This window comes from Thermobia domestica, chromosome 10, assembly GCF_964235325.1.
Source record: "Thermobia domestica chromosome 10, izTheDome1.hap1.1, whole genome shotgun sequence".
Classification (NCBI taxonomy): Eukaryota; Metazoa; Arthropoda; class Insecta; order Zygentoma; family Lepismatidae; genus Thermobia; species Thermobia domestica.
The window spans coordinates 234,241,263-234,258,214 of NC_137463.1; the positions used below are offsets into that span (position 1 = coordinate 234,241,263).

General features: G+C 35.3%; 1 protein-coding gene across 6 annotated transcripts in view; it reads left to right on the forward strand.

The window, feature by feature from the left end:
* Positions 1-2,071: 2,071 nt before the first annotated feature.
* The window catches only part of LOC145663088 (uncharacterized), a 47,917-nt gene continuing 33,036 nt past the window's right edge, over positions 2,072-16,952 (forward strand). Inside the window, exon 1 of one of the 6 annotated variants that reach the window (XM_081729352.1) lies at positions 2,072-2,141. Coding sequence is in view for 1 of the 6 variants with exons in the window: in XM_081729349.1 (XP_081585475.1) it covers positions 3,141-3,173 (33 nt within the window). In the remaining 5 variants the exon portion in view is untranslated. The other 5 variants (XM_081729354.1, XM_081729350.1, XM_081729351.1 and 2 more) reach the window with 5 other exon arrangements.

Consider the following 16,952-nt stretch of genomic DNA (forward strand, 5'->3'; position numbering starts at 1 on the left):
ACATTCCCGTGTCTATTTTCAAGACACAGTTTTCTCCCCAGCTGAAAAATACTTTCGACGCCACTGATAGCATACTTTTAAATAGTATAACGTGGGAAATTCACACGTAAAATGGTATTGTTTGCCTCGACGTGGGATTTCATATTGTTTCAGACTGGCATCACTGCAGCAGACAGTGTTGCCAATTTGGGGGAAAAGTCGCTAAATCTAGGGGATTCGCCTTCCAGGATAGCGACAAAAAATAATTTTTCCGATTAGCGACTTTTTTGGTGATTTTGGAATGACGATTTAGCGACTTACTTACAAATCTAGCGACTTTTGTACTGCGAAAAACCTATCATAAAATAAGTACTATTAACTCAAATCAGTTCAGATATATGTTTATTTTCCTTTTGCTTACTTGAATCAGTTCAGATGTTGACGAGCTGGGAAAGTAGGGTACGTAACATTTATCTCTATATTCCCGCTTTGATTGCTGTTATTTCTTACCTTCTAACGGGGACCAACTCCAGCTTTTAAATGTCCTTTAGTTTACAGAGGTTCCGTTTAGAGGCACAAATAATGCATTAATGATAGCAAACAGATTATCTATAAAAGCGTGAGTAGAAGTGAAGTAAGATTTTTTTCTAGACCTTTAATTTTGTTCGTTTCTCTAATCTCACTTTTGATTTCGTTGATGCAAAATTGATCATAATGTTAAAAATATATAAAAGTGAAATTATTGTTAGTTATACAATGGGTCTTCGAGCATTTCATATACGTTCTTTTAGCGTAAATAGCTGGTTTAAACCAGCTGGTTTTTTCCACACACAAAAAAACTGGTTTAATCAAAAAAAAAAAAAAACGAAAAATGCTTTAAATCGTGTGAACTTCATGGTGACATTTCCACATATCAAACTATCCGCATTACGTTTATCTACTTTTCACCTTTTAATCAAGGGGTCTCGTGTTCAATTCTCGGTCGAACCACAACCCATCTTTCAATTGTAAACCAAATAGCGATTCGAGGTGCCCCTTTAAGCGAAAGTCTTCTCCGTGATAAACTTGGTGTTTCATAAGGATGTTAAGCCTAAACATACGAAACGAAACCAAATTATATATTTCTACTTGAATGAATGCCTATTGATTTATAAAGAAGCCAAGGTTGCTTAAATATATTGATAGAAATTGGCAAAACCTATCAACTGCCTACGTAGCTTCCAACATCGACTTGGATTTGACTTTGTTTTAATTTTATTGAATGATATCTACATACCAAATTTGTAATTTAATACTTCAGTTTTAGCCTAATAATTATGATACGTTGACCTTAAAATTTTACATACAAATATATTTAAAGTAATAACAGGATTTTTCCAATGGCTAAGGCGGGAGTTTCCCGATTTTTATATATAATTCTGGTATAATGTTTTTACTTGTGTAACTGTTTATCTTTTTGCCCTTCTGAAATGACTCTTGACAATTGTATTAACAAGTAGGCCTATGTAAAGATCAGTACAACGTATTTTTATCAGGAGTCATTCGTGAGTGAGTCGGCAATCGCATTTGTAACCAATTAGTCCCGGTTTCGTGTCTAAATGGACAATTTATCTTGGATGTAAGTCGAGAAGCGGTTTGGATTCCGCTTTAAGCTTATGTGGCCCCTTCCAGCATAACTTTGTTGTTGCATAATAACACCAAGGCAAAACAAAGTAATTCCTGTCCATATCTAATATAAATACATAGAGTAAATTATTTAAACCAAAAAAAAAAACGGTTTAAACCCAAAAAAACCTGGTTTAAACAAAAAAACGTGTTTTTTTTGTTTTTTCAATAAAAACCATGGTTTTTGCCAACCCTGGTAAATAGTACTATGGCTTGAATTGATCACGTATCTTACATACATACACACACACACACACACACACACACATATATATATATATATATATATATATATATATATATATATATATAGACTGTATAAGAGGCAAAATTCCACGAAAATTTTTTAGCGACTTTTCACCCAAAATTGGAGTCATTTCGTCTCGTATTTAGCGACTTTTTGTATCAACTTGTTGGCAACACTGGCAGCAGAGGGAGTTCGACAGTGGCTGTGCTAGTGAGTGCCTCGTGGTTGGTGCTGCTCCGTGAGGAATGAGGTTAAGTGGGCCCCGTGATACACTTTCTGTTCCATTTACACGTACATACATTCCCTTCTTTTTTCTACACTTTTTATTTCTCCTCTATCTTTTCATATTATACTTCCCACTTTCCTCTACTTTTTGCCCTGTTCACCTTGGCTTTTCGCCCTCTTTCCCTGTCTGAACTGCTTTCCCGATTTTGACTTTGCCTTTTTCCTGACTTTGACTTTTTTCCCGTCTTGTGTCCTTTTCCCGATTATGTCCTGTATTTTATTCTATTTTGCTTTTGAATCATAAATCCTCTGTTTGAGGTACACATTTGACCATTTTTGCATTAGTAGCACATATGACTAGTGAGCTGGTGCACCTTCCTATTTGACCGATCATGGTCTACGACAAGACAAGAGCGAGTGGCGATACTAAGAGTCAATGTATATAGAGTATTACTAAAGAGCATCAGGCTACAGGTGGACCGTTAGGGTATGTTGATCTGTGGACCAGGTAAATATTACTGGCGAATAGAACCTAATTCTACGTTCTTTTGTATATCACCCTAAATGGACTTATGCTCACCATGTCCTGTTCAGTCGACTTCGACTCAACACAGTACAGACTCCGGTGCAAAAATATCGTCAGAGCCTTCGGGACACCACTCTGCTACTGCCAGGAAGATCTAGGCACCTTGAATCATCCAATTTATGCCTGTTCATACACACAGCACAACTGACCAGTGCTTCTTACTTCCTTGCACTCCATGCTGGTTATGTCTCCATTCCAGTGTGCACCATTCTATCCATTAACAACTTCACAGTGATTTATCATCATCTTAAGCTTCTTCTTAATAAGCTCGATCTGTAATCACAGTAGACTCCATTATCTTCACCTGCGCTAAATGACTTCCTACTCTAAACAGACCTTATCACCAATTTCCCCTTGTGCTTACCTTTCTTAATACACCTCATGTTCAAGGCGTCACCGCTGGAGGGTCGCCTTCCCAAAAGGAAATGAAGTAGCCTAATGGGATATATATTTAAGAAGAAAAGGAGTACTGTATGTATCTTTGTCAAACGGACGGTGTACATTTTCGTAAATTTTGTTATTTTTGTGCTGTTGATAATACAAACACTACTGCAATATTTCGAGGTCCAAATTATGTTTAAGTACACTACATATTGCAAAATTTACAGAACAGTATCACGCAGGTCAAGTTTACCTACACTCAGGGCCGTGCCGGGGGAGGAAAGCCCCGGGCCCGAAGTAACGGGAGCGAAAAAATCGGTAGAAAAGGAACAAAAGAAAGGAAACATTACTTGGAATATATGTATAGGGGCACCGTCGTATACTCACGCCCCGGGCGCTGATTTTCCACGGCACGGCAGTAGTTACATTATAGTTTACAAAATTTGTGGACTGAGTTGGGTGCAAGGAGTTAACTTTACAGCGTCTCTCCAGTTGGTATCCTCACGCAGAAACCAGAAACAAAAGAATTGAAAAAATAATTCACTTTTCGTTTGTTGTCTCTAAGATATTTGCCGTGACGACATAACAATACCTGATTGCATATAGATGAAATGCAAGTCTGCCACCAGAACTAATTGTTGAAAAATTAGTTACATGTGGTTGCCTCTTGAAGTTGATCTAATCTATGTGGAATATTGTTTTCAGTGCCGGATTTACGTATAAGCTAAACATGCTATAGCTTAGGGCCCCCAAAAAATTAAAGAAAAAAATAGATTGTAATGTGATTTCCAAATAACATGAAACACACATACAACAATGGTGTTTTGTACTGTTATGTACTAGGCTTCGTGGAGTTCTGCTATACGGATCCATAGTGCTGCCGTGTAGTGACAAAACGCTGTAACTTTGGCGCAGCAGTTTTGCGAAAAAGAGCCGTAAAGTTTTCATCCGAAAATGTGATCTGTATCGTGTAAAACCAGTGTAACTAGGCAATAATGGTCAACCAATCAATTTTCACCAAATTTAATCACACAACATGCATTTACGTAACATTACATGTAACCACGTGTTTCCAAAGTCAAGATACACTGGTTCTACACGATACAGATCACATTTTCGGATGAAAACGTTACGGCTCATTTTCGCAAAACTGCTCCGCCAAAGTTACAGCGTTTTGTCACGACACGGCAGAGTGTAAGTAGTAATAGGAGTAGGAGTAGAGGTAAAGATGCAAGGGCTCGGAAAAAACGGGCTTTTTTGGAAAAAAACTCATTTTTTTCTGCTTCGCTTTTTTGCTTGGGAAATGTTTGGGCTTTTTTCAAAATTCTGCTTTGAATTGATAAAGCAGACTTTGTTTTGCTTTTGAGCTCCTCCGTGGCTAAGCGGTTAGCGTACGCGCCTTTGGCGTGGGAGGCCCGGGTTCGATTCCCGGCGGGAGCTCATGTGGTTCGGATTCCACGTTAATCAGTAGGTCCATGTTTCACATAATCTCGCTGCTGAACGGGACGTTAAACTCAAAATCAACTCAACTTTGTTTCGCGTTTCTATAATACAAAAACTCTATTTAATTAGTGGTTGATGCCGATAATAATAAAATCTCGAAAATAAGCCATGAATTTCGAAAAGATATTTCAAACAATTTTAATCTTAACATATTTACATTATGAATTCCAAAGGATTAACCAATGTATATAATAAGATTTTTTTTTAACCTCCTACATACAAAAGTAAGCAGGGTTGGCAAGAACCATGGTTGTTTTTGAAAAAGCCAAAACCCAGTTCTTTTTTTGGTTTAAACCAGTTTTTTGTTGTTTTTTTAAACCAGGTTTTTTGGTTTAAATATTTTGCTCTATGTATTTATATTACATATTGACAGAAATAAGTTTGTTTCGCCTTGGTGTTATTATGCAACAACACGGTTACGCTGGAAGGGATCACATAAACTTAAAGAAGTCCAGTCAGTAAATTTCTTAAATTGGGAAACTCTACCTTAGCCATCGGGAAAATCTCTTCATTACCTTAAATGTAAAACAATAACGGAAAAATCCTGTTATTGCTTTGCATGTAAAATCTGAAGGTCAACGTATCACAATCAGTACGATAAAATTGAGGTATTAAATTACAAATTTAATATGTAAATATCATTGAAAGTCCAATGCAAGCTAATGTTGGGAGCTACGTAGGCAGTCGATAAATTGTGCCAATTTCTAACAATATATTTACAACCTTGGCTTCTTTATAAAACAACAGGCAAGCAGAAATGTACAATTTGGTTTTCTTCCGTATGTTTAACCTTAACAACCTTACATAATACCGAGGTTATCAAGGAGAAGACTCGCTTAAAGTGATATCCAAACCGCTACACATGAAAGAAGGGTTGTAGTTCAACCGAGAATTGAACATTCAACACCTTGATTAAAAGGTAAAAAGGAGAAAAAACTAATGCAGATGGTTTGATATGTGCAACCCTGATAGTAAATATTAAAAAAAAAAATACACAAATAACTAGCAAAATTGTATGTAGTATTTTTACTTCAAAATATTAGTATTTTCACTTCAAAATATTCCATATCCTCTTTTTGAAACAAAATTAAAATAAAATATAAAAGAAATATTTATATGATACACTTAAAGGCTACACATCTAGATCTTTGTTTTGGGTGGTTCTGTATATTCTTGAAATTCTATAGTTAAGTTTTATATAACCACTACGAAGGGTGTGAGAAAAGAACATGGTAACCAACAATTTTACTGCTTTAAGAAATTAGAGATTTTCTGCTGAGTCATTTTCCACATAAGACTATACATGAAGGATTACACGGATAAGATTAAACGAAACGGTATGCGTTGCTCTCTATCTGGTGCTGCATAACTCAGCAATTGAAAAGTTGCTGGTTACCATGTTCTTGCCTCACGCCCTTCATGTGACGGAACACCCCCCCCCCAAAAAAAAAAAGCTATGGAATATATTTACGTCAAACACAACTGCACATCAAACATGACTGAGTGGTTAGCTTTTGCGCTTCTATCGGGAAGTCCGGGATTCAACCCAGCATTCGACCATTCTGACAAAAGTTGTTCTTCATTGCATCTGTGAATGTAGAAATAGTGCGTGTACTGTGAGTCTTGGCCGATTTCCTTTCTTATTTCTTTTAAATCGTTGTTATTACTAATTACCAGCAGTGACGGTTTTGCGAACTGAAGCCTGTTCCCCAAAATTACAGAGTGTCTAAAACAAACGAAATATTTATTAGCATGTGCGCCGATTACGTGGGGGCTCCGGCACCCACACAAATAATCTTATGGGTGCGGCGCACCCACAAGATTTTTAGTTTGAACCCGGGTTTGAAACCGTTTCTATTGCGTTTAAGTCAGCCGTGTTACCGACTGAGCTAGGACAGCCCCAACTTATCCTTATAGTACCGGTATATTTTACTTTATCACAGCACAGGCCTTTATGACAGTGTTCATAAAAGATTTTAACTAAAATCAATCAAACATCGAGACTGACCTGTAAACATATAGGCTAACAAATTCCGCCATTGATATGCACGCACATGAATTTTGGAAAGTCGGCGCCGTTGTCTATTAGTTATGCCTTTACTCATAAACTTTAAGCTCCTCTCAAATAAAAATTAAAAATTTTTAGAAAAACGAAACATTAGTGAGAAAAACCCCTCCCAAAATACTTTTCTAAATCCGCCACTGATTCTCAGTATAAAATGATCTTCAAGGTTGTATCCGGGAGATTATTGCTAAATATATAAACGAAACGAAATATTAGTTATGTCTGTACCCATAAACTTCAAGCTCTTCCCAAATAAAAATTAGGAAATTTTAGAAAAACCCCTCTGAAAGTACTTTTCTAAATCCGCTAATGATTATTTGTATAAAATGGTATTTAAGATTGTATCCGGAAAATTATTGCTAAATCATTGCACAGCTACAATAACGGAAAAGTGGAAGTACGGTTTGACGGATATATTGAAAGCTGTACGCTTTGATGGATATATAGGAAAATGTAAATTTAACTTTTGCGCTAGAAGCTCGATTACTAAACTCTTAGAAATGAAACACGGATCCAGATCCAGAGATCTGATCCAGAGAAGAAAAAATGTCGATAACTCAAAAGTTAAAATAAAGGCCTCTAAAATTGCCTTCAAATACTACACTCTTTATGTTTGCTTTAATTCGCAAAACATGTACTTTATCCATCTTGATGGTTAATTCCAGAGCGAAATATGTAATTTAAGTCATGGAAATCTTATCTAACTATAGAGTATAGTATAAGAAAGCTATTTAGACAGAAAAATCATGAAAATGAAAAAAGCCAAAATTTCCAAAATTCTCGTTTTTTTTTTTTTTCAAAAAGCCGGCTTTTTTTGAATCTCTAGGTAGAGGTAGCAGTAGAAATAGGAACGGGTTAGAAGTTTCGCAGGGGTTCGTTAGGTTCTGTTCTCGACATAAAATGGGCAAATTAAAGACTTTCTCAAAACTTTCCGTACATTTTACAATCTGTGGATCCGTATAGTAAAACTGCACCCTAGGCTTTTATGAAGCAAGTAGTAGGGTTCTTTTTCACAGCTCCACTTATAACGAGACCCCTGTTATCCAGCACCGTTTATAATGGAGCTCCCGTTTCCCAGCCCTAATTGTAATGGACCCTTGTTTGCATTTAGATATCGATTAGTACATAAATTAGCATATAGCATATATTCAATCCTAAAAGATACTACATTTGTCGCTGAAGAAGAAGGCTTGACATATAAAGAGCCCCATCAAACCTAAATCCGGTAGTGATTGTTTTGTCTAGCGCAAATATTTTGGAGGACATAAATAAAAAGAAATTAGTAAATTCTCCGTTTTCAGTGCAGGTTAAGTCACACCACATTTTGCAAATTTTACAGGTAAAATGTAATACTCCTCATTAGAACAGTTGTTAGTAACGAACACATTTCTGTGTGTGACAGAATTAAATAAGAGTTGACTTTACAATGCCCAATGCAGCTGGCATACTCATTCAGAAACGAGAAATTACACTCGATTAAATTTATGGAAATGGATCAAAACTTCCGTAACCTTAAGCTAACCCGTTCCTACCCTTACCCTACTTATCCTTATCTTACTCTACCCTACCCTACTCTACTATATTCTTCTAAAGCAGTAGTTCTCAAAATGGGGTCCGTGGGTCCTAGTCAGGGGGTCCGCGAAACTTAAAAATTGAGATATGTTGTAATAAAATGGAACTCACAGCTGTTACGCAATAAATATTTTTTCAGTTACTAAAAAGAAAGCAATTAGAAATTATACATATTCAGTGGCGTAGCAATAGGGTAGGCAGTGTAGGTATTGCCTACGAGTGAATGGATTTCGGTGTATTACGAGGTGCCTCAGGTTTATAATAAGAAAAGAAGCAAATTATATAAATGCAGCCCCAATTCTTCGCAGTCTTCATTTCCAAACATGGCAAGAATAAAAATTCATGCTCGCTTCGCTCGCAGTTTATTATACTTGCGTATCTAATTATTTGCATTACTGTAAACTTGTCGAGGTTATGGCACTGTATGATTAAGAAATTAATCCTCCTGTATCAATACGATATCAGTCGTATATTGCTTGTACTGAGCTTAGACTCACTAACTTTAAACAAAATTCCCCTGCACAACAGGCGTTCGGCAATAATGACAAATTCCATGATCTATAAAATCTGGAATAAAACGAGTTAGAAAATGTTGCCACGATTATGAGGCACAGCGCAATTGCGACGTAACGCGACTACACGAAACCAAGCACAAGCACCAAGTGTCGGGCAAGCCGGGCAACCGCCTCGGGCGCCAACGTCAGGGGGTGCCCAAACGAGCACTCAAAATAAGTTTTCGAACGTATTTTCTAATATCACTGTTATAAAACGTAAAATGTTGGCTAAGACTAGATGGGGGACGGGGTCTAAAAGACATTTTGGTCGGGTGAAAATTTTGCCTTCGTCCACTCGTGATACTAAGATGAGTAATGTTAAATAGATGAGGACGATGCTGACCTTAGTCCCAACAGAATGACCCAAGAACGCCTTTGGGCCGTGGCCATGCTGAGTATTGAGCGAAAAAGAGCTCATGAATTGGACATCTCAGATGTGGTAAAAGAGTTTGCAGAAACAAAAGTGAGAAAGAAACACTTCTAATTTTGTATGCAATTTGTCGATTAAAAAATGAAAATAGAAACAATACATATAAGCGGATTCACAAGGTTTATTATTTATTTTATAATTATGTAAAATCGTAACATACTATTTATATACATTTGAAATTCTTTTCGTGATACTGATTGATACATTACATTTCATTTATACTACCAATGCAAAATGTCCGAATTTTACGTGAGTATATTTTTAATGAACAGGGTACTCTGTGCAGTTTAATTTTAAAAGATGTAATGGAACATTACAATTTAATGTAATGATATTTTTGATGGGAGGGTCCCAGAAATTTTTGCACCGACTGTACTTCCTATTTAGCAAAAATTTCTTTCGATCCATATAAATTATTTATTTGTTCGTTATTTTATTCCAAATTAACATGGAAGACGGTAAAAAAATTGTTTAGGAATCGTATTTTGGGGATTCATATCTTTATTTATCTATTAACTAATTATAAATCTTATATATGCATATTTTAAATGGACGATTACAAATCTCACGGTGTCAGTGCTATTCGGAAATATAGTCCCACCATTGGATGGAAGTTTAGAATAATTAACCAATCTAAAGTTTGGCACAATATTTTGGACTCTCCTCACCCCTCTTTTGGTACCAATGTTCATCTAAAGAACCGGTTCAATCCAGATTTTACCATTTTTTATTCGTTTTAAATACTCCACCGCCAAAAAAGTTTTACTTTGATTGGTGCAGTTACCCACGCTACAGATTAAGGCGCGATCATCTTCACTCTACCTCGTCGACCGAAGAAAGAAAGCTGTGCGTTCGATCGGATAGCAGATATGAAAGAAATTTAACAGTAAAACCGTGTGAGATAGGTAAATAGTATATCCAGGTAAAAAACTACATTACCAGGAAGCACAGGAGCTCAAATTTAGAAAATTTTAACAGTTAAAACAGGATAAAATCTTAGTGAAATGTAGCCGGATACATAGGACGCCATGCCGGATGTAAATATTTAGTGTGGATAGGTTCGACATTTAAGTGCGGTTAATTTGGTGTGATAAAATCTTCATTTGCTTTGACTCAGTAAATTCAATTCAGTGATTATCCTTTTCACCCCTCCCAATATCATTTACAGTCAAGACCTGTCCGTGTAGTAATTTATTAATATAGATAGTGATTTTTTTTTTTTTTTTTTTTTTTACTAACCCACATGGCGGTATCTTGAGTTTTGCAATCTTGGTAACATTAGAATGATGGCTTAGGTTAACTCTCAGGGCTCCTGTTTTCATCCCGAATTGGGATAGCTTCCAGCAGGGATGGGTTGAAAGCATAGTTATCATAAGGTTCTTTTCCCTTCAGGAAAGGGGCCTATATATTTTCCAATAAATAGTTTGGGTATTAACTGAATAGTTTGCATTAAGAATGTGATTTAGTGAATACAAGGGCCAATTGGCCCTGTTCCTTTCTTTCCCTTTCCTTTCGTGAACCGATAGAGCCGAATTAAAATGGTAAAATCTGAAGGTTGTTTGTGTACATTTATTAGTATAACATATATTAATGTAGTGTGTAGTATAGATGTGGCATGTAGATATTCGTAATGTAGTAAACATTTTCTTGTAGTAGTAATTGTGGTAGTGAGTGATTGGGAGTGTGAGATAATTAAATATGGACAGTGTAGTATTTACCATGCGATTTTCATATTCCGTCATTAAATGAACTTATAAACAATATTTGAAAGTGAACGTAATATAGTACAATAATCCTGAGTACAAGGTCACATTTCGTGGTTTACAGTTCGAACAAATAGTTACTAGCGCCCTTGTGTCGAAATTTCGTACTATCAGTCGTGCATATTTTACCATTGAACCCAGTTAGTGATTTAGATTTCACAAAATTGACCTTTATTTTCGAATTATAACCGAGTAACCATAATTTTCGGCCCATATGAACAGATAGTTGGATAATGTGATTTGACACTTTAATATTCTGAAAACTACAACATTCTGTGTAATCCAGTAATGAAAATATTTAAGTAAATAAACTATGCATAGATTCTTAACCGAAGTCAGCCAATGTGATGCTATTTCCGTTCTGAAATTAAGATATTGAATTCCAATTCTTTTCTTGTAGTTGCAGAATAATTTTCATTGTTGCTGTCAGAATGCTATCACATTCAGCAATATTATCGCACATATTTTATTGTTTTTGTGAATATTTATATATAGAGAATTGTTTTAAAACAGCTGCGAAGTAAGATATAGGATGGTTTGTGTGGCAAAGAAGTCTTGGGTTCGAGTAATGTTTCTTGCGTGTTGGTCGGGACGCGATTTATAGATTTTTTTTTTTTTTTTTTTTAAGTATTATGATGAAATGTGTATATAGGCTGGGCGTAGATAGAGGAGACAGGGTGTTTCTTTTTAAAATATAACGTCGTAGTAAATGGAAAAAAATGATGATATGAATATATGAATATTTATTTGAATATGAATATGAATATTGTAGTAAAAGTGAATAGATGATAGGACACCCGTATAGTGTATACATGGGCCCGGTGTATTTTAGCCATATGATGATATATATATATATGAAACGTAAATGTGTGGTGAGAATCGTTTCGAGTTCTGACCTCCACACCGAGACATCACTCGACAAGGTAGGCGAGTTATATATCAGAATGTATTATTACTTCGCAGTTGAGCCATAACAGTAGTATTTATTTATAACAATCTCGTCTGACAGCAGGGTAGGGATAGCATCATGTAATGGCTAACTAAATGTAATTGTTCATCGATTACGATACCAAATAGTTGGCGTTTTGGGCTGTTGTAAATTATGTTTACAGTCGGTTATGAAAGAGAATATCCTATGACTCTGAGATTTTTTTTTTTTTCACGTTACCTACTCGGGCTAGTTTACAATATTCATGGAGGCGACAGCTCTGACAGGGTTACAGAATTAAAACAATTAGTTATTGGAATTTATTATTCCGTACCCTGGCATCGTCCCCTCCCCCCTTGAATATTTTCGTTTTCTTTTCTCAGTTTTCAAACTAGATAGTGATGGAAATTAATAGATGCCTCAGAATTTAGCGCATTCTGCGAAGGGGAGCTATCGGTGATGTTTGGTCATTGAAATCACCGATCCAAAATTCAGTTTATTTATTTTTTTTTTATTTTGGCAAATCACTAATTAGGGATATCTTAGCTATTACTTTTACTCTAGTTTCTTTACTGTCCTTGAACCTTCTTAGTTCTTCTGAGGGGTCGAATGTTTTTTTTTTTCTTACTTAGAGATTTCAAAATTGGGGACGCAGTTACCTGGTCCCTTCCCCCTCTCCTTTTATCCTGCTGGTCTGGACCGGATACGGGGCTCGGATTTCAATCTTACAAGCAAACTCTTGTGGGATTGGGATCTGATGGACACAGAACTTGCATCCTTGGCAGCAGGGCCTCCCTCCTAGTTTACGTATTTAATTAAACCACCCTTTTTCGGCATATGTGAATATTTTTGGCTATGAGTTGTTATATATTTAAATTCGATCACTCTTCTGTGTAGTGAGTAGTACTTTAATCTTTCTTCTTTCGTTGGCGCCGCTTTCTCTCTCTTGTCTCTTCCTTCTTACTTCGAGATTTTTTTTTTTAATTTTCAACCTCCCCCCCCCCCCGATTTTGAAGTATGATATATCAATGAATTAATGTATAATTTTTTTTTAACCGAAATGACCAGCTGAGACATCTCAAGACACGATTCGTTTGATGAAATAGTTAGGGACTGGGTTTACATTATATTTGACCCATCGTAACGACGGGGTGAGTAACGATTCGGTACACCGTAATTTTCCACTTTCATTCCTTCACCATTGTCCATCTGGGATTTTTTTTTTTTTTTTAATCCAGTGGTCACTTTCCATTTAGTTTATTTCCGTGAATGTTGTTGTAATATTGGGCCCAAAGTTAAGATAAAAATTGTTTGGTTTATATATATTCATGTATTTAAGAATGTTCTGTGTTACGTGCCTGCCTCACAAGTTTTTTTTTTCTTTCCTTGATCTACTCTCCAATTGGATATGTGAAAATTTAAAATTACTAGACGCGCGGTATAAATGAAAATAATATTTTATGATGATACGTCGGAAGTTTTGTTTCTTGGTGTAATGTTGCAACCTTCTTGGACAAATTAGTGTTGGGGTTATGTAATTAAATGTGTGCGCGTGTATTAAATATATATATATATAGAGAGAGAGACGTCGAAATGTAAATATGTATGAAATATAGAATATTAAAGTGAAATGTAAAATGTTAAATTTATAATATGGATATATGTAAGAGCACCGCATCTGCCCCATACGTTTATTGGTTGCCATGGGTTTTAAGTAATGTTTTCCGACGAATGGAATGATGTAGTCTAATTTTTTTTTTAAGGAATACCGCCGCGAACTTAAATAATTTCTTTTTGTTCTGCATAAATGTAATTAGTAATCAATAATGTAAACAGTTTCAATGGCATGCATTTCGAAATAACGGCAGGTCTAAAACATAATCCAATCCCTCGACAAATATTATCCTTTAGTGATCAACCAGAAATTCTTTTTTTTGAAAGTGTACCTAGAATCCCCCCTGTTTTCCAATGTGTATCCTATGACTTAACCAGTGTTTTACCACGATATAAATCACCACAATCCTCCCAACTAGTGAAGATCTCCTCAAATATAAATACTATGAATAAAAGTTATAAGTAATTCACCAATAAAGTGTTATGATGTGTCCCAGTGATGAATGACTAACTAGTAACCTGGAATGGACTGAACCGAGAGGAGAATTCTCCTCTGACCAAATGTTGTTGGTGAAATCCCTAGATGGGTATAAACGTTGTAGTATGCGAGTACTGTCACAAACTGAAAATAGTTGATGAATGGTTTTATAAACCAATAGTCATATATATATATAGATATATACACAAACTAAGTTAAATGGAGCGAAATGTTTTGGACACTACGAGTAGTGCGTGATTTGTAATTTGAACGCTCAGAATTATTAATATTTTATTGCTCGACGTGAGGTAGAGACTCATAAGTTCTAATACACCTAAAACTTTTTTTTCTTTTCTTTCCTCTTTGTCCAAAATTTTTTTTAAGTGAAATAAGTGTCTTCTTTGCGTATGTCGCAAATCATAATTTGCTTTAGCATGCCTAAGATATAATATATGTAATTATTTTTTTTATTTGTCAAGATGATTGAATATATAAAAATTTACTAAAATATAACTCTATGTATTCTATTAATATATAACCAAGAACTTGTGCTTTTAAGATTTTCTTTGTAATTATTTTTCCTTTTCACTATGAATGTAATAAACTATTTGTACCCTTGTAGCTAGTTGGTTTCCTTTAAACATACATACACTGTCCTGACTGAGTGAGCGAGTGAATGCATGATAGATTTAATTTAAGTAATTTTAGTAATATCATTTGTCATATTAACATCTATAATATATGTGTCATGTTTTAATATATGTGTTAAGGTAAATAACCTAGGTCATGAAAGACCGCTACTAACAAATTTAAAGTCGGCTCTAGGAGTGAGACGAAAATAACGGGATGAGCATAAATACGACATCTTTCTTCCAGGAAGTTGAAACTCTTATTGAGACGATACATAAATTTTATATTGAGTTTATATTTATTTTTTTTCTTTCTCTTAACTAATTCATATGTGTGGTCGATCTCAGATCATGGAGTTCAGATATTGGATAGTTATCAATTATGGTTTGAGATTAAATTACAGAGAATTAAATTTCACTTTTCTCATTTCCAGGTCTAGGTCTGGGCAACCCCACGAACGTGGTGCCTGGAGCTAGGTCTGGGTGTTATGAGGGAACATGTGTCTATTCCACATCACTTCAAAATTGATTCTCCACTAATAGTATTTGTAACGATTTAACGGATAATAACCATTCGAATTCATTACTATATCTCCTAAATCATCCAGTAATCCATTCTCCTTTAAAATCCTCAATCTTTCCTTTTCCTTTTCTTTTCTTATTTCTTTCTACTTCTCTCCCCTCCTTTCCCTTCTCACTCTTTCTTTTCTTATTTCTAACGAAACTGAAAAACTAATTAGGTCGTGACTGGGAGTAGTCGCTATCAGCACGGTCAAAAAATTCGATTCGATAAGTTTCTTCGGAAGTCCGATTTGGGATAATTACCTCTAAAATGAATATGTATAGAGACTAAGAATAATAATATAATTTATTCAAAATTTACTTTACTAGAAAATTTTTTTACAGTTTCAATTAGTAGTAGATATTTCATTATCACTCTTTGCTAAGTTCAGGCGACTCCTCCTTCAACCACGATGTTAGTTATCACGCCCAAAGTCGTTTTTTCAAAGACATACCACAACAATACAAAAAGGAAAACAGTCAATACCCTCCAACTGATAATTTTCGGTTTATAGCCATTTCTGCGTGTACTTATAAATTATAGATGGTAATGCATGGTCCTATTCGGTGTGTGAGGGAAGCGTCACTAATGATTTTGCCTAGGGGCGCCAAAGACCATTGTTACGCCACTGCCTACGTTTGTAAATTTTAAGGTTTTCCTACTTAACTAAATTTCTGCCTTGAAGTAGGTCAACCGTTATATAGGACTACTTAAAGTTTGGAAATTTCTTTTTTGTTAGGACATTTTTTCAAAAATAGTTGTGCATTAACTGTTTGACGCTTCGGAATTTCATGCATTTCATATTCAAGTGACGGAAAGCTTCCACTACTATCACCAATTCTAGATTAAAAAAAAAAAAGAAGTAAATGCTAGTCATTCTTGTGCTTATAAACATCAAGACTCCCCCCAATTCTGGGATTTCTAAGAAAACGATGATAAACCCCTCCCAAAATATGTTCTTAGATCCGCCACTGCGAGTAACACTTGACTCAAATTTGCGTGTGCACTGTGAGTACGAAGAGATGTCTAAAAAGGCATTGAAACATTTGATGCCTTTCCCTACCACTTACTTATGTGAGCAGACTTTTTCTGCTCTTAGCAGAATTAAAACCTTAAAGCGAAATCGTCTTAATGTGGAATCGGACCTAAGATTGATGGTGGCAAAAATTATTCCAGATTTGAATGCAATTATGGGAAAACATTCCTCACATTAGTGACCCCACACTTGAGAAAGTTGTTTTATCAAGTGAATTTCCCTTAAACAAAAATTGATTTTTAGTCTTGGAAGTTATAGTATTTTCAATTGAAATTTCGTTCACTAGGAAACAATCATATATCTTTAGAATAAATTGCTTATTGCATAATTTTTCTTGATCTTTTTCTTGTCGGTCATAATTCAAATAGTATATTTTTAATATTATCTGAAATTTCAGATAGCATTGTAAGGGGGTCCGCAGATCACTTCCCGAATGAGCAAGGGTCCGCGTTATAGAAAAGTTTGAGAACCACTGTTGTAAAGCAACCCTACTTATCGATGCACAGCTGGAGCGTGTATAGTAAAGTTTACCCTTAAATAGTAAGTAACATAGCTTTATTTCATGTTTACAAGTATAAGGTGAATATGTAACATAATTACTAATGCTGGTTTGGTTACTCTTCCGCAGATGGCGGCTCCAGATTAGATCCAAATGAATCTGTTTCCAACGTTAACTTATATTGCTGTTTGTTGTTCTTTTAATATACCTTACCTAGAATTACTCTTTCATTTCCC